The 20,026-nt window shown below is 52.7% G+C and overlaps 7 protein-coding genes across 7 annotated transcripts; 4 read left to right on the plus strand and 3 right to left on the minus strand.

Moving 5' to 3' along the window:
- Positions 1–2,961: 2,961 nt before the first annotated feature.
- Positions 2,962–3,792, plus strand: SETTUDRAFT_27866 (uncharacterized protein; the record flags this gene model as incomplete). The annotated part of the gene is made up of 1 exon (XM_008026166.1): positions 2,962–3,792. The coding sequence occupies one exon, from the start codon at positions 2,962–2,964 to the stop codon at positions 3,790–3,792; it is 831 nt and encodes a 276-aa protein (XP_008024357.1).
- A 2,071-nt stretch (positions 3,793–5,863) lies between these two features.
- On the plus strand, positions 5,864–8,768 carry SETTUDRAFT_47083 (uncharacterized protein). The gene is made up of 2 exons (XM_008026200.1): positions 5,864–5,907; positions 5,986–8,768. Exons 1-2 carry the CDS (start codon positions 5,896–5,898, stop codon positions 8,578–8,580), a joined length of 2,607 nt encoding a protein of 868 aa, XP_008024391.1. The 5' UTR covers positions 5,864–5,895; the 3' UTR covers positions 8,581–8,768.
- A 416-nt stretch (positions 8,769–9,184) lies between these two features.
- On the minus strand, positions 9,185–11,713 carry SETTUDRAFT_130296 (uncharacterized protein). The gene is made up of 2 exons (XM_008026252.1): positions 11,348–11,713; positions 9,185–11,301 (listed from the first exon to the last, which is right to left on the minus strand). Exons 1-2 carry the CDS (start codon positions 11,578–11,580, stop codon positions 9,282–9,284), a joined length of 2,253 nt encoding a protein of 750 aa, XP_008024443.1. The 5' UTR covers positions 11,581–11,713; the 3' UTR covers positions 9,185–9,281.
- A 347-nt stretch (positions 11,714–12,060) lies between these two features.
- SETTUDRAFT_150040 (uncharacterized protein) lies at positions 12,061–12,872 on the plus strand (the record flags this gene model as incomplete). Its single annotated transcript, XM_008026253.1, has 2 exons — positions 12,061–12,097; positions 12,205–12,872. 2 exons carry the CDS (start codon positions 12,061–12,063, stop codon positions 12,834–12,836), a joined length of 669 nt encoding a protein of 222 aa, XP_008024444.1. The 3' UTR covers positions 12,837–12,872.
- A 1,689-nt stretch (positions 12,873–14,561) lies between these two features.
- On the plus strand, positions 14,562–15,610 carry SETTUDRAFT_108440 (uncharacterized protein; the record flags this gene model as incomplete). The annotated part of the gene is made up of 3 exons (XM_008026254.1): positions 14,562–14,591; positions 14,745–14,979; positions 15,087–15,610. The coding sequence occupies 3 exons, from the start codon at positions 14,562–14,564 to the stop codon at positions 15,608–15,610; spliced, it is 789 nt and encodes a 262-aa protein (XP_008024445.1).
- Positions 15,611–15,942: 332 nt separating this feature from the next.
- SETTUDRAFT_168733 (uncharacterized protein) lies at positions 15,943–17,753 on the minus strand. Its single transcript, XM_008026255.1, has 2 exons — positions 17,348–17,753; positions 15,943–17,194 (listed from the first exon to the last, which is right to left on the minus strand). Exons 1-2 carry the CDS (start codon positions 17,467–17,469, stop codon positions 16,366–16,368), a joined length of 951 nt encoding a protein of 316 aa, XP_008024446.1. The 5' UTR covers positions 17,470–17,753; the 3' UTR covers positions 15,943–16,365.
- A 98-nt stretch (positions 17,754–17,851) lies between these two features.
- SETTUDRAFT_39060 (uncharacterized protein) lies at positions 17,852–18,181 on the minus strand (the record flags this gene model as incomplete). The annotated part of the gene is made up of 1 exon (XM_008026183.1): positions 17,852–18,181. One exon carries the CDS (start codon positions 18,179–18,181, stop codon positions 17,852–17,854), a length of 330 nt encoding a protein of 109 aa, XP_008024374.1.
- Between the last annotated feature and the right edge of the window lie 1,845 nt (positions 18,182–20,026).

The following is a 20,026-nucleotide window of genomic DNA, read 5'->3' on the forward strand; positions in this document are numbered from 1 at the left end:
TTGCGAAGTGCTATGTGGAAAAGAGTTATAGGATTCAACCAAAAGAATAAACAATTAATTCTATACTAAGATAGAATAACTAGTAATAATCTGTGTAAGAGATGAACTATTCTAAAGTTGACCACAACGAGTGTAATAATGAAATCCAACCCATTCTTATACCCATTGCCTTAGGTCCTGCCATCTTGTCTATCTCTCTCACGCGAGATGGCACAGATGGCACTGCCATCTGGTTTCCTGCTGCCATCTCAGATGGCCAGCCTTGGCGAGATGGCACATCACGTGACCCCAAGCCCCGCGATGATCATTACCTTCTGACGTGGACGTCCATAGGCTCCCTGCCTTCCGTCTGTTTGTCAAGGAAAGAATCCTTCCTGTTACCTCGTAACAGAGAGTTAGCTTTAAAATAAGAACTTAAGTTTAGTAACGCTACTAATTAATACTACTATAACTACTCTTATAAGCTAGTTTATTTATCTTTTTTACTTATTTTTATTATAAAACTTTACTAAGTTTATTATATAATATAAGCCTTTTTATACTTATTATCAGCTTTTACGCCTCTCTTTTAAGAGGCTTTGAAGCCTTATTTACCTTTTTAATCTAGAGAGTAGTACCTTTTTTTTGTTATAGTCTCAAGCCTTTACATATAGTAAGAACTATTATAGTTATATATAAAGTAGCTTTAAAATATAAATTTAGAGTAGCTCTTTTACTACTTTCAAATAACACTTTTAGGAAAGACTTTATTTAGGCGTTGCTATATATAATAGCAACTATAAGAGTAGTTAAGAATAATAAAAGTCTCATTTAACTAAATAATATTCTTTTAATTTTTAAGTATTTAATCTTTATAAGTATGATACTACTTAAGGTTTTCTTATTTGATCCTTATTATTAACTTGAGCTTTTTAATTAGCTTTATTTTATCATAACTAGCTACTGAAAGAACTGTTTATATAGTAGATAATAAAATATTATGGCTATAAATACTAAAATTACTAGTAATACTCGTATAGCTTTTTTTTATTATACTTATTATAGTGTATATATTTAAGAGTAGTATTATATACTTTTCTTATTTACAATATTAGCCCATATATAGGGCATTTTTAAGGTACTATAGAAGGATTTTAATTGAGTGTATATTAGGCTTAAAGCCTTACTAGTAGACTTTACTATAAGTTAATTATACGTAGTAATATACATATTATTCTTATAATTTTGCGTATAAATCTACTACTAAAAGGTAACTGTAATATAATAATAAAAGAGTAAGTTAATATATCTATATTTAGAGCTATAGTTAGTTAAAAATACTTAAAGAATAAGTATATAAGCTATTGCTGGATTTAAAGAATTAGTGTAGGCGCTAAGAATAGTTAGGCTAATAGGCTAGTAGCTTAGCGTGGCGCTAGCAAGAACTTTTGACAGTCACCTCCGTAAGCAAGTAAGTAAGTACTGAAGTCTCTTCTAACCCCACCGATTTGCCAACTTCCTATTCCGGTACTAGTAACGGGCGCGAACAGCCCCCGGGACCCCTGCCAAGTGACCACATCAACTGATAAGCAATACCAAGCATTGTCAAGGAATGTGATCCTATCCCTCGGCTTTCTTCTTCTTCTGCTGTCTTGCTCTTTCGCTGTTTTTCTTTTTCTCCTGCCGGATTTAGGGAAGGGGGGTCAGGGGGTCCTTGTAGAATTATTGCGTGTGCGGTTTTTTGCTGGGGTTTGGGAGGGACCATGGAGACTATGTGCATGCGGCCGGGTGGGGAGGGGGGGGGCTCGCTATGCGCTGTTGGCTGTCAACGGGCAGAACCTGGGCTTTTTTCTTGTTGGATGTTGCACCCCAGGAAAAAAAAGGATGAGGGGTGGTGATCGGTGCGATTGTCAGCGAATATTACTGTTGTCATCTGGAGTGCTGTGTAGGGCTGTGCATTGTCGCCGCGGGGATAAAAAGAAGACCTGCAACGGGGCATGCGGATAAAGCGCGTACATTGAGGAATTATTGCTATCGTCTCTTGCGTTACAGAGGTGGCTTTCAAAAGTTCTTGCTGACAGGGGTTCCTTGGTTACCACCGAAAATATAGCCGAAGACTAAGAATTATACTATATTCGCAACTAAAAGCCCTTAAAATGGAAGTTTGGAGAGAACAATAGCTACTAAAGTATACACTTACAGTAATACACTAACTATATTAGGCATTATTTCTTGCACGCTAAGTAAATAATGGAAACGTTATCACGAGAATTCGGTCCGATGGATCCGCGCCTTAGCAAGAACTTTTGAAAGCCACCTCTGTACACAGGGCGTTGTTGGCTAGAGCAGAATGGAGGCCCGATAGTCGGCCTAGAAAGGCAGGCGCACATCTCAAAACCATCCAACTATATTTGTCCATGGGCCCCCCCCCACGCAAACAAGCTATCCAGTATTTGGCAGTTCCGAGCAAGTCGAGCTATTGATGGGTACGGGGATATTTGGCTCCAGGGTATCAAGTGCCCTTTCTCTTCCAGCACATTGGTAGCAGAGCTACTATGTTTCGCTTTTCCTTGTCCCTATTCGGCCAAACATATGGGGCTCGTGGTGCAGCGCAGCGCTTACGATGAAGATCTGCAATTCGCAGCATGCTGCTTGGCCGTATCCATATCGTACGCCCGTTCTTAGTCCGCGCAGCAAGGCATGTCGAGGGCAGAGATAGCTGCACCTTGCGGCTGACCAGGTCCATTAGGAAGGTCGTGATGAGCATGCACCGGGTACTATGACACGGTAGTTGTTCAGGGCGACGCTCTCGACATGACAGAAGCGGTTATCGAGTGGCGTGTATAAAAGGATAGGGAATTCCTAGTTGAACAAGACAGCTCGGCCAGCATCAGCATCAGCAACAGCAGGAAAGCCAAGCAGTACTTACTTTTCACTTCATCAACCTTTCCGGAACTACAAAGTTCTCTTTCCACATCCACCATGAAGTTCACTCTTGCTCTCGTTGCCGCCATCGCCGGCTCGGCCATCGCCCGTCCTACTACACTCGCCGACCGTGTCAAGTCTCGCCGCGACGGAAACACTAGACACAAGTCCCACCCCAACATCAAGGTCGGATCAGCCACCAAGGAGAATGTCAAGTTCATCGAGGGCGAGTCCAACTCCACCGCCCATGTCCAATACTCGAGCAACTGGTCTGGTGCCGTGCTCGAACAACCAACCTCGGGCTACTTCACCTCTGCCACTGGCCGATTCAACGTCGTTACCCCCACGTACGCTGGCGACAGCGACTCGGAATCAGCCTCTGCCTGGGTTGGTATCGACGGCGACAGCTGTGCCTCTGGCCTCTTGCAGGGAGGTATTGACTTCACTGTCGACAGCTCTGGCGACGTGTCCTACGACGCATGGTACGAGTGGTACCCCGACTACGCCTACGACTTCAACAACTTTGATGTCAACTCGGGCGACATTATCCAAGTCGACATTACTGCTACCTCGACCACGCGCGGCACTGTGCGCCTGACAAACACCAGCACCGGTAAGAGCGTCAGCAAGACCCTCAACGCCCCGAGTGGCTCCACTCTCTGCCGCCAAAACGCAGAGTGGATTGTCGAGGACTTTGAGTCTGGTAACAGCCAGGTTGCATTGAGCAACTTTGGCACCGTCACCTTTACCTCGGCCAGTGCTAGTCTGAGCGGTGGTGGTAAGGACGACCTGAGCACCGCCACCATTCTTGATCTCAAGATGGGCGGAACTGTTTACACCGATGTTACCATCGACAGCAGTTCGCAGGTTAGCGTCAAGTATATCTAAAGGGTGATTGGAACCAGTTATGAAACGGCAACCCGGTCGTCGGCTGGAATAGCGAGAGAATAGCGAGTGTATATACTTAATCTATGAAACAGGCTAGTAGGGTTGGGAAAATCACAAGCATTTTCTTTCCGACGACTTCTTTGCTGTGGTGTCGTGAAACTATGGTCCAGTTACTTTTCTTGACCTATACATGCGTCGATAAGTGATGTAATCTTCAGTCTGCAATGAGCGGTTAGATGATGCAGGACAGGCTATGCGACTCGACAGATTCAATCTTGGTTGTACTGTAGGCCTAGACTCTGCTGAGTCTGCCATGATGTTGTGATATGCCTCGAAGATAGACAGCGTGTGAAGGGGCTTGGCAAAGTATGCTTCTGAATATAGCATTACTCCAGAAGGGCTCGACGCATGCGTATCTCGGAGACCATGGCTTTTGGCTGCATTGAGAATACCACTCGTCTGTATTTGGCCGTATCGACACCGAGAAAAACCCGCGCAGTTATATGAAAATGACAATGCCCAGCGACAGTAGGACCGTCGACGGGATTGGAGCTAGATATGGGCAAGTTGACCGGGATGGGGGAATTTTTCACTTGCTAGGCTCGGTCAGACTGGGCGGTAGGAGTCGCTTATCTAGTTAGTATAGGCGTTAGCAATCTACAATGGGGCGTTGTGGCCTACCAGAAGTCGAGAATGCAGTCGAGGAGCTCGGGTCGATCCGCCGATCCGTGCTCCAGTGGTACACCTAGATAATACGCTTTAATCGAAACCAATAAATCGGCTCAAAGATTGTGCCTGGGCACAGGTTGTGTTGCGGTGAAGAACCTGTCCAACGTGTGATGGGCTGGCTTCAAGTGGGTGGACAAATGCCTCACGTGTACTACAGGGCCGCGTACTGCTACCGGCTTCAGAGTGGACAGGTACCCGCCGCGGAGAAGAGCGAATAGACGTGTGGCTCAGCCAGAGGGCGGGTAGTGTCGTGGAGGCGCCACACAATCAGCGCCACGACGACGCGCATCGTGTACATTGACCAGGGTCACGAGCTGAAAGGGCCAAAGTCTAAATTGCGCACCTGTACGGTGTAGATGCGATTGCGCGGCAGCCATGTGGGCACATGACGGATCAAGGGACTGGCTGCAGGTGTAATTTGGATGGTGAATGCTGCGCGACAGCATCTGTGGCTGCGATCTAGATCGTCGGGTTGCAGCAGGGGGGGTGTGGTGGGACATTGCAGTGGGTGCCGGCGTGGGTGGCTGGATGGTGGATGCAGATGTGCATGCCAGCCATCGTGATTGTGTTGAGAAGGGCAAACATGTGAGGGCCGTCCGAGGCACGACCCGCCGGGTAGGGTGGAGGGTGTAGGGTGTGGGCTCCTGGTCGTCTGCTTGATATCAGAGGAGTCGCCTGCGCGCCTGCTTGAGTCGAGCGTGGCCCTGTTTTTATCCAGTGTCGAGACGAAAGGGGCAGAGAGGACCGACAGGGCAGTAGGTCCGGGGTCGATTGACGTAACGTGTGCGCCGTACCGCTTCGACGACGATCGCCAGCGACGCGCTCGCTTGGCAATACGTTCCCGCTCGCTCCATTTGACAGCCAGCCGTCTTGCGAATTACACTTCTGCTTTTGCGCCGGGCTCGGTAATTCCCTTGGTGTTGTGTGGTGGGTGCACAGCCTGCTCTTGTGCCGCCGCCGCCCCCCCCCCTCTTGCTCCCGCATCAGAGGCATCCATGGCGGGCATCGCGAGGGCAAGTGCAGTCGCCGTTGAGGCTGAGCGTGGTGTTGGAGAGTCGAAAGAAGCGTGCTCCAGGGCCCAGACGGGTCGAGGCGGCGGGTGCGAGGCAGCTGAGAGCGAGATGGTTGGGTCTTGGGGGCGTGGGCGTGGGCGGCATAGGGCCGACTTGGTTGTAGGTAGCAGTAGTGCTGGGCGCAAGGGCCACGACGTCACACTAGAGCAAGCCTGGCTGCCCTCCCAAGTCCCCGTTTATTTCTACTGACTTGTCGCGTGCAGGGAGCCTCCTACTTTTTCACCTGCATATCTCTACTCCTCTCCTCTCCTCCCTCCCTCCCTCCCCCCAGAGGCTGCGCGCCATTGCCGCTTCGCCCACAATGTCGTCTACCGTGAGTCTGCCGCCAATTGCTGCTCCCAATCGCTCGCGCCCCGTGCATTAGCGCCGCTGACCATGCTCATTACCACAGGGCGGTGAAATTGGCAAGGCCAAGAAGGAATCCAACAGCTCCGTATCCAGCTTCGTCTCGACACTCATCCCCGCGGCGCTGCTCGCCTTTGCCTTTGTGACGGCGTTTTTCATCGCCCGCAAATATTTCCGCAGAGTGTACGCGCCCAGGACGTACCTCAACCATCTGGGCAAGCAGCGCCAGACGCCACCGCCCAGTCCAGGCCTCTTTGGCTGGATCAAAGACTTTGCAGGCCTCAAGGATGAATACATTCTCGATCACCAGTCCATTGACGGCTATCTGTTTGTGCGCTTCTTCAAGGTCCTGATCGTTACCAGCTTCCTGGGTTGTCTGATCACCTGGCCCGTTCTTTTTCCCGTCAATGCCACGGGTGGGGCCGGCCAAACGCAGCTCGACCTGTTGTCCATGAGCAACGTCGACCCCAAGGGCACCAATGTCAACCGCTACTATGCTCACGCTGTAATCACCTTCATCTTTCTCTCATTGGTCCTGGTCATCATTGGCCGCGAGTCTTTCTTCGTCGTCAACCTACGCCAAGCATACCGCCGCTCACCATGGGGCGCCAGCCGCTTGTCCTCGCGCACTATCTTGTTCACCAATGTGCCCACGGATCTTTCGCAGGCCGCCCTGTTTGAAATGTTCCCTGGTGTTAAGCACGCATGGGTTGCCTCAGACACCAAGGAGCTGGACGAGCTGGTTGAGGACCGTGACGAGACCGCCATGAAGCTGGAAGACGCAGAGGTTGAGCTGCTGACCAACGCCAACGCGAACCGCATCAAGGCCGAGAAGGGCAAGAAGCACTTTGTCGCTGCCGATGTCAATGATGGCACCAAATGGATCGACCCCAAGAAGCGACCAACACACAGGCTCAAGTTTCTGATTGGCAAGAAGGTCGATACTATCGAATATGGCCGCTCTCACCTCGCCGAGCTCATCCCCAAGATCACCGAGGAGCAGGACAAGCACTGGAGTGGCGAGGGCGATCTCGTTGGAGCCGTCTTTATCGAATTCGAGACACAGAGGCTCGCGCAGGATGCCTGGCAAATGATGCAGTCGAGGAAGACGAGGCCCAACAAGAAGCTCAAGGCACGCCAGCTCGGTGTTATGCCCCAGGAGGTCGTTTGGGGCAATCTGCGCATCAAGCCGGCCGAGCACCTTGTCCGATGGTTTCTGGCTACCGCTTTCATCACCGTCATGGTCATCTTTTGGGCCATTCCAGTTGCATTTGTCGGTCTTATTTCCAACATCAATTATCTGGCCGAGCGCTTCACTTGGCTCGATTGGATCCTGGATATTCCCAAGGTCATCCTGGGTGTGATCACTGGTCTGCTGCCTGCTGTCCTTCTTGCCGTTCTCATGGCCTTGGTTCCCATTGTGTGTCGCTTGATGGCCAAGCTGGCCGGTTATGTCACGTACAGCCAGATCGAACTCAAGACGCAGAACTGGTACTTTGCCTTCCAGGTTGTGCAGGTCTTCCTTGTCGCTACCCTGTCTAGCGCCGTCACCTCCGTCATCAACAATGTGCTCAACGACCCGGGCAGCGTGCTCACGCTTCTCTCGACCAACCTTCCCAAGGCCTCCAACTTCTACATCAGCTACTTTATCCTCTTGGGTCTGTCTTCGGCTGCCGGCACGCTGCTCAACATTGGTGGCTTCGTGGTCGTCGTCCTCCTTGGCCGTGTCCTTCCTGGCAAGACTCCCCGCAAGATTTTCGAAAAGCTCACCAAGCTTTCCGCTCCATCATGGGGCTCGGAGTTTCCAAAGTGGATCAACTTGGGCGTCATCGCCTTGACATACGCTGGCATCGCCCCTTTGATTCTCGGTTTCGCAACAGTCGGTTTCTCGCTCGTCTACATTGCCTTCAGATACAACTTCCTGTACGTCTACGAGACCGACTTGGACACTAAGGGTGATGCGTACCAAAAGGCACTCCGCCAGCTGCTCACGGGCGTCTATCTGTCCGAAATCTGTCTCATTGGTCTCTTCGCCATCGCCACGGGCAAGAACATCCAAGCCGTAGGCCCACTCATCATCATGTGCATCATGCTCTTTTTGACACTCGTTTTCCAATTTACGCTGAAATCCGCCCTCAAGCACGAAGAAGCACGCCTCGCGTACGCTGACGTCACTCCCACGCACGGCGGCCTCGTGCACCACCATGAAGAAGCCGGCATCAACGCCCCCAACACGGAGAAAAACGGTGCCACGGCCTCGTCGCCCACGCACGAGCCCAAGCCCTCGCGCATGCCCGCCTTCCTGCGCAACCTGCTCAACCCCGAAAGCCACTCTCTCAGCGCCCTATCCGCCTCGCTCGACCAATTCTACCACACGCCCCAGGACCCGCTGCCCACGGAAATCCAGAAACGAGCCTTCTTCAACCCCTCGATTACCAGTCCCACGCCCGTCATCTGGATCGTAAAAGACGACATGGGAATCAGCACGCGCGAGATCCAGGACTCGCAGAAGATTGTTCCCGGCCTCGTCATCACCGACGAGCAGGCGACGTTTAATGAAAAGGGCAAGGTCTACTGGCATGGTGTTGAGGATGGCCAGTCCAGGGAGGCCCCCGTGTTTGACGAGCGCATTGCTTATTAAATTGCATCCTACGGCCGTTGTTACATGCATGCATAGTTTATACCAAGTATGCGTTGTTTGAAGGATGGAAGATACCTGGAGTTTTATACCCCCACTCTTTTCTTTTCTTTTCTTTTTTCCTTCTATTCTCTATATATCCGCAGGAAACCAACACGTTTATTCAGCGTTCTTTTCTTTTCAATCTCCCCAACCCCCTGGGTTTTTCGGTGTCTTTCCCTAATAATGTTTCTTTTTTTTCTTGATGTCGATGCTAGCTCAGAAATAGCTTGGAAGAGAGCGAAAGAGAGAAAGACTGTAGTAAAAAAAGACCAAACAGACAGACAGAAAAAGAGACAAACCCACAACTCATCATCATGATAGTTTCGGTTTTTTTTTTCTTCTTCTTCTTGACGCAATCCGTCCCTGGATCAATCAAACACATGATATAGTAGGTAGAGTTAGTCAGTAATGAATATATTAGTAATGAAAAAAAAGCCATGCAGCATCAACCAGATATGCAGACCGAACATGCAAGATAAAGAGCTAGCTCCAGACACGACACAATAACACAACATAACATGACAACAGCCAGATCACTCACTCACTCAGATACTATCCAAAACATGCTGATTGCATTCTTTTCGTACATAATAATCATGTCGCACAAACGCCCCCTTACCATTACTACAAAACCAAACCAAACCCAAACCAGCATGACGCTACTAGGTCAATTTGAACGCAGCACTCGCGCCCTCAAACGCCTCGATACTACCGCCAACCTTCTTTGCATCGCCATTGTACTTGATGCGATACGTGCCCGCCTCGGGGCCCGTCAAGGCCGTGTCCCAGGTAATGGTCACGTCGCTGGTGCCAGTGAGGCCATTGACGCGTTTCCACTGGTAGACGAGATCCCAGTCGTCGTCGTTGCGGACTTGGGTCCATTTTCCGTCGGATGACTGTTTCTCGATGGCTGCAAAGGTGCCTTCGAGACGGAGGTTGTTGCGGGGGTTTGCGCCGACAAACGTGGCGCTTACCGTGGCGCCGCGCGGGTAGCTTGCCGACACGTCTTTGGTGACTTGGCCAAAGGAGCGGCCGATGCCTGCGCCGTCGTATACCACGCCCGTGATTAGCGAGATGCTCTTTTCGCGGAAGTCGGGGGGAGTGGGGCCGGCTGGGACAGAGCCCGTGGCGTCATCGGCAATGTAGGGCAGATATGTCAATGTGGAGTTGATGTAGGCGTTGAGCGTGTGTGGGCCGTAAAGAGTCGACGCACCCTCGTAGCGCTGGACACTGTACTCCTCCTCTGTGGCAATGTAGTGTGTGTATGTGTTTGCAGGTCCACCGAGCACGACAATTGGCGACGAGGCAATCCTGGATGAGACGACAGCGTTGTGTACTGCCTCGCGCCAACGGCGCCCAGACATGGTCGTGGCTTCACCAGGTGAGATGATCATGACAAACTGGCCAACGCGAAGTACCTGAATGTCGACAATGTTGGGAGACCACAGGTAGGGCACAGTGGCCTGACCAACATTGAGCAATATAGGCTTGGAATACTGGCACTCTTTTTGCGCCTTGCCTGGTGGAGAAATGGCGCTGCCGACAACGTTCCAGAACGGGTTGGAAGGCGCACCGGGATCATTTTGAACAAAATCAAACGCACCAGGTCCGTCGCTAGTACCGGCAGCAAACGAGTTGCCCATTGCAGCAGGGCATGTGCGGACGACGGATCCATTGCTTAGCGTAAAGGTGTAGTTGGAGAAGTCGACATAAGTGTGGAATGAGCGAACTTTGCCAGAGATGGACGTAAAGTCGGATGATTGGTAGATACCCTTGGCACCCTGAAACTGACGTTTGCCAATCTCGTAGCACGACTTCTCGCCACCGTCGTTGAGGCCAAAGTATGGACCACGGCCGTGGCAGTCCTGACTCCTACCTCCACATGTGCTGTCGTTGAGTCTGCACTGCTGGCCCGACCCATCTTCGCAGTAGGCACCGAGCACGTTGGGTGTCGTGTCGCCGACGTTGGCTTGTGAGAAGCCTGCGACAAAGCCTTCAGCAGCGTTGGCACTTCCTTCAATGTCCTGCTCGAACAGATATGCGGCGACACCCTTGTTGTCTCCAGCAATGAGCGTCTGGTTGCCGAGCAAGCTGGTGCCGTGAACCGCAAACCAGTTCAAGACGCCAATGTTCTTTCCGTCGCTAGCTCTCGTGAACTTGAGCAGCGTCATGGTCTTGTCTACATTGTCCGTGTAGCGGTCGCGCTCGGACTGGGGGTTTGCCAGGTACGCAAACAGACTGCGGTTGATGTTCGCATCGGCGATTTTGGCGCTACCAGCACTGACAGTTCCCAAGGTCAAGCCTTCGTGCGCCCTCTTGATAGACAGCAGCGTTCCGTCGACAATGGCTTGGTAGCTCTGCTTGTCGAAACCGAGACTGGTAATTTGTGGGAGGAGATAGTTGAGCCAGGCGCCCGGGCCGGAATGGCTGTGCGTGCCCGTCACGGCTACGTTGTTCTTTCCATAGACAGAGTACTCGGGGCCCATTGCCTGGAGTCCTTCGAGGATGCCATTCCGGACGGCAAGGTCTCCAGACTGAGTGTCGAGCACGAGATAGACGATACGCTCACTGGGCTGGCTGGGGTTGCCGATGATGAAGGCGCGCGAGTAGATGCGCTGGCGCAGCCCCGTTCCTTTCTGCGACGAGTTGGCATAGCCCATCAGGTTGAGCTCGACAACCGGACTACAGCGCGTTAGCGACGTCGCGAAGCTGGGCGTGTTGGACGTACCCGGTGATATCCGCCTTGCCGACGCCAATGAGGTACGAAGAGGCGTCGTTCGCAGCGCCGCCATCCTGCTTCTCGCTGAAGAAGGAATCCTGCTGGGCGCCCGTGTAGGGGCGGTCGAGGCGCGCATGCCAGAAGTCGACCGAGGGGAATCCCAGGTTGATGACGAGTTGGCCAATGATCAGAGACGCCACGAGGGCGGCGCCCAAAGCAACGGCAATGTGCGAGCGGGCCATTGTCGCGCTCGATACCAGGCGGGGATGGGTGTGGGAGTGAAGAGGAGAGGAGCGACGCGCTCACAGGGAGATGCGCGGTACTTGTAGGCTACGGGTGGCACATGTGTGTGGGCGTGAGCATGTCGAGGCAGGGAGGGCTGCTGTGCGAGGATGCTTGTTTGGCTAGTCGCTCGGCGAGGCTGGCGGGAGGGGCGAGGGGCGAGGAGCGAGGAGCGAGAGGGGCACAGGACCGGCTGCAGCGTGTGTGTATGTATCTCGAGTTGCGGCCTGCTGTTTCGGGCTGGCAGATGTTCGGGCGGAGGAGCTTCAATACTCAGCGGCGCATCGCACATCCATGACGTTGCGGGGCTGCTGGGCTCGTGGTTGGTGGGGAGGGCGGACAGGCCCAGAAGCTTAATTTTATCGGGGCAAGCTCTGCCTTCGCGACGTCCTGCACAGCCAATACACCAATTCTCCTGCCCCTGCACGTCGCTTGCCAGAATGCCTCTCATCCAAGCTTCCTACGACGACCTCCCTTGTACGTGTAGATTGCTGCGGCCAGGAACAGCGCCATGTCCGATGCGCCATGTGCTGGGGGCACTGCGCGCGTGATGGCGGCCGGAATCGCCTGCTAACTCGTTCCAGATGTTGATGCCGAGCTCGAGGCTCAACACCTGGCCGCCGCCAGGGCGGCCATTGACGCTGACATCCGGACCGCTGGCGTAGACGTCTCAGAGATGCATCCGGCCCTGATCCCCGCCGCCGCCAAATACATACCCGCCTTTTCCGACTTCATATCGCGCGAACATGCGCGACTCGACGACGACCCAACCTCCAAGCTGTCCGGCATCGACCTGAAGCGCTATGAAGATCTCGACGCGCCCGAGAACACGACGCCAACAAGCGACGAGCAGCGCCCGGAGCTGCTGGAGAAATGGAGCAAGGCGCTGAAGCAGGCCTACACCAGTTCCGAGTATGTCCAGGGCAGGCTGGCCCATCTCGGTTTGCTGGAGAAGTTTGGAAAGAACGCGTGGCTGGTCGGCAACTCGCAGCTCGAGGATATACTAAAGGGCATCGAGGCTGAGCTGGCCGGCCTGAGGAAGCAACAGGAGGAGACGGACATGATGAGGCGGTCGCAACAAGACAGCGTAAGCGGTGAGATCAAGACGCTCGAGGAAACGTGGAAGAAGGGCGTGGGGAGAGTGCTGGAGACAGAAGTCGCAGCCGAAGGGCTTAAGCAGCAGATTATGGAGAAGCGGAGGGCTGGCGCTGTTTGAGGCGCAATACGGTGCCATGTGATCTGGTACTTTATCATGATACCCAATACGATACATCTTGCAGGAGATCAAGATGGCTTTGACTATTCTTTACCAAGATATTCTTTGCTGTCACAGTCTAACTATGCCTGAGCTGATTCGGTGTGCACTTTGTTGATATAAAAAATAGCACAGGAGGCAGTGTACCTGAATGCTAGAACTGGGTCATGTCTGCGAATCACAGATGATGCAGCAACACAACACCAAGAGCTCTGCCACGAGTCTAGCGTGAAAACCAGGAAACCCCCCATTCCCATTATGTCTCTAGCCTACATGCACGCCCTCCTACTTCTACCGTCTTTTCATTCTTTTCCCTTTCATCTTCTTCCTCTCACCATTTCAAGATTTCCTAGTCCGGCGTGGTCGGCCTTGGCAACGCGCCTCAGCCTCCCCAAGTGAAAGCAGCCAAAAAGGCAAAAAAGGGGACAAGGTAACAGTTGGAGCACCGACCGAAACCTTATGAACACCGCTATGAGCGAGCAGTGACACAGAACAGGTATTCGAACCGACGCTCCCCCTACACTTAAATGGGGGAATGGAACTGGGCAGTGGTGCGTAGGGTGGTCCTGCAAAAGACCCAATACCGAGTCCCAACTTGATGGAAAATAGTAGATTCCAACGAGTTATATAGTAAAGGGAAGTGGAGTTTAGATGTAGTAGTATAATAGCGTTTTGCGGATTTTGTTATACAGGGTGAAGCTGTGGTTTGTGATGGCGAGCGCGGTGCAATCGCAAGTCTTGGAGGTGAAGGCAGTGAGAGATGGATGGGCGAAGAGGAGTGCATCGACTTACGCTTTGATGTGGTAGTAATATGGCATTTCCAAGACTTTGGCATGCTGTCTTGAAGAAGTGATGGGATATCATCCAAGTATCTGTGCATCGTGGTATATGCTGGCTCAGTCAGTGATGGCTGTACGACTGAGTATTGCAGCAACGTATCTACAAAACAGCCCATAGTGCAGACTATTGTCATGAACAAAGCTGCTGTCTACAGACTCTAGAGATCTTTGCATCTAACGCAATATAACTTCACGTCTTCGCATCTGCTGTATCACTGAACTCTCAGTTACCACAGTGAAGTAATTGCAGGCTTGTTCTATACAACCATGAGAAAGTTTATTCCCACTTAGCAACAGAACTGCTTCAATCATATTCAAGCGTTAAACACCACATGTATATCACGATCAATAGATATACAAAAGACCCGCTTTCACGCTCAGTCTACCAAGCACTCTCACTCCAACATCCTCCCATCTCGCCTCGACTTCCCTACAACAACAGCCCAAAAAACACCCTCAAACACTAACCTCAACTCCAAGCAAGCATCCGCATACCTTGAAAAAAAAAACGCAACCCGCCATCAACATGCAACGCATAAAGCCGCACTTCCACATGCAGCCTAGCCGCACCAAGCCCACGGACGCGGAACAACCCATGCGCCGAGCCTCGGCTCAACCCCAGGTTTCCAGCCCAGCGGCCCTTCGCAGCCGATGACGATCGATAACCGGGTGGCCGCCTACCACTCCTTCTCTTTCCTCTCTCTCTCTCTGCCATACTTGCTTCTCTTTACTTTGTTTTCTTTTTTTTAACTGCTACTACTGCTGCTATTGTTGCTCATACCCCAACACAACCAGTACCAGCACACGGCGAATCGAATCGAATCGAATCCAGCACCACCTCGGCACCATGGATACGGCCAGCCTGTTCGACGTAAAAGTATGTTTCCTTGTCATGCGCTACCACATCTACTACTTCCCAACAACAACAACAACAACAACAACAACAACCAACCAACCCCCTTTCCTCCAGTTATTATTCCTGTTACTTCTGGAACCCCCACAGGCTAACGATTAGATGGGGTGAACACAGGGCAAAGTGGTACTTGTTACCGGCGGCGCAAAAGGCATCGGGCGCATGATCAGCGAGGGCTTCGTGCGCAACGGCGCCACCGTCTTCGTGTCGTCGCGCGACGCAAAGGCATGCGAGGCGGCGTGCAAAGAGATGAATGCGCTGGGCGCTGGGACTGCGGATTTCATTGCTGCGGATTTGTACAAGGAGGATGCGGCGGCGTATATTGCTGCTGAGCTGGGGAAGCGGACGTCAAGTACGTTTTTTTTGTTTTGTTTTTCCTTTCCTCATCTGCTTTCTGTTTGAGGGAGAGAGCGAGAAGGGATACATAGAAAGAGAGACTAATGTGTGTTTTCCCTCTAGAACTCGACGTCCTCGTCAACAACAGCGGCAGCAACTGGGGCGAATCCTACGACAAATATCCAACCGCTGCGTGGGACCGCGTGTTGAACCTGAACTTGAAGCGCGTCTTCCAACTCACGCAGGCGGTAACACCCTTACTTGAAGCCGCATCTTCACCCGCCTCGCCCGCGCGCATCATCAACATCGGCAGCGTCGACGGGCTGCGCGTCCCCGCGCTCGAGACGTTTGCGTACTCGGCGTCCAAGGCCGGGCTGCACCACATGAGCCGCGTGCTGGCGAGCCACCTGGGCAAGCGCGGCATCACCAGCAACACGATTGCGTGCGGCCCGTTTCAAAGCAAGATGATGAAGGCGACGCTGGAAAAGTACCAGGATGTGATTGAAGGTGGGATTCCGCTGGGTCGCATTGGGATGCCCGAGGATGTGGCTGGCACGTGCATTTGGCTGTCGAGTCGAGCGGGCTCGTTTGTTAATGGTGCGACGATTGCGCTTGATGGCGGGAGTGTTGTTTCCGCAAAGCTATAGTAGTGGTAGTGGTACGACCAATCGGTCGGGTGGGGGTATCATGTATTTTAGGTATTATGCGAGCGAAAGAAGAAGAAAAAGCAAAACAAAGGCCAAGAATAATTTAGAAGAGAGTAAATAGAAAGAGAAAAAATAAAAGCTCGCACTAGAGATAAGAAAAAAAGTCTCATGTCTTGCATATGCATATACGTGCATGTATGTACGCAGTCGGGCCGTTGTTTTGATTCTGGTGCACTTTTGCCCTCAGGTTGTTGGGCTGTGCAAAGTCACACAGCGTGCAGGCGTGGAACCGGGATGCGATGTGGGAAACAGTAGTCAAGATGGGAATTAATAGGGAGGGAGATATATCTCTAAAGTAAAGCAAAGACAGTTGTTGTGGTGGTCGTATACTCTAGAAAGAAACCCTAATGCTTCAACATAGGAAATGAGAAGGAAAAAAAAGAACGAAGAAAGAAAGAAGACAAGTAGAAGGAGAAGAAGAAGCAACAAGAAAAAGAATGAAGAAAGACCGAAAAAAAAATGGAATGTTGAGCGTGCACAAAACCCCCCGTGTACTGTGTGTATTCCCCCTAAAAACACCATTGTCCCCCATATACCAGGACTGCAAGGAGAAATCCACCATGACAAAAAGAAAGACAAAACAAAAACACAAAAGGGAGTCAAATGCTGTGGTATCATCCATATGCTATCCAGACACCGTTAACGCCATAGAGTGATGCTTTTTTTCCTCCGTGCATAAAAAAAGCACTGCTTGCTCACGGGCAAGTCAAGCTCCTGGTCCTCTTGCTCTCGCCCATGGCTAGCGCATCCGCCCTCAGGTTCTTGGGAACTTTGGCCTTGGCCCAGCACTGCATTGCGACACGGCGCATGAGCTCAATCTCTTCATCTCGTAGGCGCAGCTGCCTCTTTGCGAGCTTGCTCTTACGTAGCTTTGCGCCTTTGCCCTCGACAGCCTGGCCAGAGGCTACAAACGGGACGTTGGGGTGCGTCATGCCGCGCTTAGTGGCGGGGCGGTCCGTGGTTGGCGACGACACGAGTGACTCGAGGTTTACGCATTCGGCGATAAGGGCCTGGATACCAGCAGAGAGTTGGGTGGCGCGCGAGAGAATGTAGCTCCAAATGTCTGAGCCTTCCCAGAAAGGATCGTTCTTAACGGCGTGCTGGAGGGCAGGCAGAATGTGGGGGAGCGGGGGCAGTGTCCTATCACTGGCGTCCTGGGCAGGCTCGTCTTGCGAGGGAGTGGCTACGCTTGCGGTGCTAAGCAGGCTTGCTGCAATCGTCAGGCGAATGTGGCTGTCAGTGCTCAGCGTCTCGGTCACAACGCATGCTGGGCAGCCTCTGGTGTGGCACCAGTCTGCCTCTTCGGCGATGAAGCACTGCAGGCCGATAAAGGCACTGCGGGACTCGCCCGAGAAGGCAAGTTCGAGGTCAGAGGAGCGCTGGGTGCACAGGGCGGCTGAAGCTAGGGTCGAAGCGCGCGAGAAGAGCGTCACGATAGGCATGATAAGGGCATGAAGGATGTCGCGGTGGAGCAGCCATGTGTGCTTGGACTGGGGTGTGCACTGCGAGTGTGCGGCGCAAAAGCTGCGTGCATATTAGCCTGTGTACATTTATACTATTAATATGGTCGTGGTGCAGTGGGCGTGGGGGCCTGTGTCTGGCCAGCTTGAGGCTCGCGATAGCGATGGCGATAAGCTTCCCGGGCGCGGACGAGGGATCAAGGCGGTGGGGACATACTCGGCCTGGCCAGCTAGACACCGCCTCAGGGCGCAAAAGGCCTTTGACGAGTTGAGGGCGTCGACGTCCTCACGTGAGATGGCGAAGGGGCTCTCCATGTGCATCGCGTGTGCGTGGTCCATCGTAGCAGCGGTGGCCGTGGCCGTGGTCGTGGTGGCAGTAGTAGGAGTAGTAGTAATAGAGCGGCTGGCGGAGGTCGCTTTGCATCGGTATCCAGTGCGGGTGCAGGGCCGAGGCTGATATGCTGCGAGGATGTCTCTCTTTGTATCGGTGTCTCCCTGTCCCAATCTCTTTCTCGGTGGTTATATAAGCAACACAGACAAACGAAGGTGGGCAAAGCTGCGCTGGCCAACAGGGGAGGGGGTTGGCGACCGGCAAGGGGGCGAGACGGCCGAAGGAGGAAGAAGCAGAAGGAGGAGAAGGAGGAGAAGAAGCAGCGGGCTTGGGGGGGGGCCAGGCCGTGTATGTAGTAGACGAGGCGGAGATGGAAGATTCGAGGGCGGTTCAAGGCCGTGGACAAGGGACGCGGTTCCCTATTTCACCCAAATGACGCGAACTGACGGACGGGCACAATGGGCAGCGCTCGGGGCGCGCCTCGGAGTGGGGGGCGGGCGCTTTGGTCGATCTAGACACGCCCCCTTTCCCCATGCGCTTGCACGCCTTTGCATAGACAGCGCGTCCGTCTAATTCTGGCCGACTTTGTTCAGCCACGCGCCCGCTATCGCTGTCACGCACATCCATCTCGACACCACTTGCCCGCCGACGAGCCACCAGCCACCAGCGACGGGTCACCAGCGCGCCCAGGAGAGGGGTTTTTGCCCGCCGCCCGCCCATCGTCATCACACTTGGATTCCGTCGCCTTCTCTTTCGCTGAGTGTTTGCGCCGAGCAATGGCCCGCCACCAGGGACCCGTTCCAGGGGTCGTTGCGGAGGTCCCTGGCTCTGATGCACTTTAATATTATGGATGGTGACGAGTGCGTGTGCTTATCGGAGAGAAGCTCGACATAGGCGAGAGGGGGAGGGGGACGCGCACGCCGACGTCGTTAGGGGGGCCGACGACACGATTGGGGAACAACATACCATCTTCGCCCATGCAGCTAACACTGTGCCTACTAGTTGTACACTACACGCTGTACTCTCACCGCTGCTGCTGGTGGTGGTGGTCATGATCCCCACCCACGACAACGACGTCGATCGACATCAGCCCACGCAAAACACCGCCCGCCGACCGCCGATGCTACCCCTCCCCAATCGATAGACATGTGCCATGTCCAAGTGCAGAACAGCGACGGTGTCAGTCGAATGTGACGCTCCCATCAACCAACCCAAGGAACCCGCGACACCCAACCAACCAGCCAACTCACCCACTGTCCACGTCCGCCCGTTGGGCCTCCCACCAAAACATGTTTCGGTAAACATTGAGGAAAAAAATCTCGCTTAGTTTCAATCCCCGCTCGCCCAGCCAGCCTCGGTCTGCTCGACTCGTACTGTAGGTACATGCGGCGCCGCCATCATCATCTAGTTCAACGCCCTCTCTCTCACTCTCACACACATGCTGCTCTCGGAATTCCACTCGCCCCAACCATGTATCGACTCAGAGCAGATATCGCAAGTCGTGCCGCCCGCGCAAGCCACGTTGACTCGCCCACATACACACCCACGTCAGCCAAGCCCCGAGTCGTTTACCTGCTTGCTTGCTTGCTTGCCAGTCCGTCTTGTTTTTTTGCCAACAGAAGCGAATGTGGCCTTTTTTTTGGGTTGCAAACTTTATTCGGGGTGAAAGGAAAACCGGTAAGTAGGGGGACGGGTGTGATATTCTTTTTGGTCTATGGTCTATGGTTCGTGCTCATGTATATGTATGTATGTATGTATGGGATTTTTTTTTAGTTCTCGTGGTAAGTTTTACATGGTTTGTTCAATTGACATGTTCATAATGATGATAGGATGGTGCATTACGTGCAGCTTGGCAGCGTTGTGAGCTTGCGAGTGTCAGCATCTAAGTGTCAGCATGTGAATGGAGCGTACTGTGTGTACATGTGTATGTGCAAACTATGTCAGTAGTGTGTATATTGGGACGCGTAATGCAGCGCCGATCCAATAGGCAAGGGGCGTGGGAATCTTAAAAAAAAATAGTGTCAAACTTCCCATGCCATGCCACCCCACTTTGTTTTGGGGGGGGGGGTGAGGCAATTCCAATTTCCCATGGGACCTTGCTGCTAGGTTGTGACTGTAGTGCTATGTCCGCTAACTAACGTGACTAAACCTAACGGCCCGTTGGCAAAGAGAGAAAAATCACTCCATTCCCCCACCCAAAAAAACACTAATTGGCTCTGGCTGTCAAACTCTCTCTCTCTCTCTCTCTCTCTTTTCCCACTTCACTTGCTTTGCATTTGACGATCCAAGGTACAGGATGAGTGGGGACACGAACTGATTGAACTGATTGAACTGATTGAACTGATTGAACTGATTGAACTGGGGAAACTGGGAAACTGATTGACTGGGACTGGGACTGGGACTGGGCGCGCCATTGACAGCGATGGCGTATTGCGCTACTGCTACCACTACCGGGCAAACGGGCGCTCCCGTGATCGGCACTGCAGCTGCCTTCTTGCACTTGTGCTTGTCTGCTCACACACATCCGCCCCCCCCCCTCTTTTTTCTTTTTTCTTTTTCCTTTTT

The sequence above is a fragment of the Exserohilum turcica genome (assembly GCF_000359705.1).
Source record: "Exserohilum turcica Et28A unplaced genomic scaffold SETTUscaffold_17, whole genome shotgun sequence".
Lineage (NCBI taxonomy): Eukaryota > Fungi > Ascomycota > Dothideomycetes > Pleosporales > Pleosporaceae > Exserohilum > Exserohilum turcicum.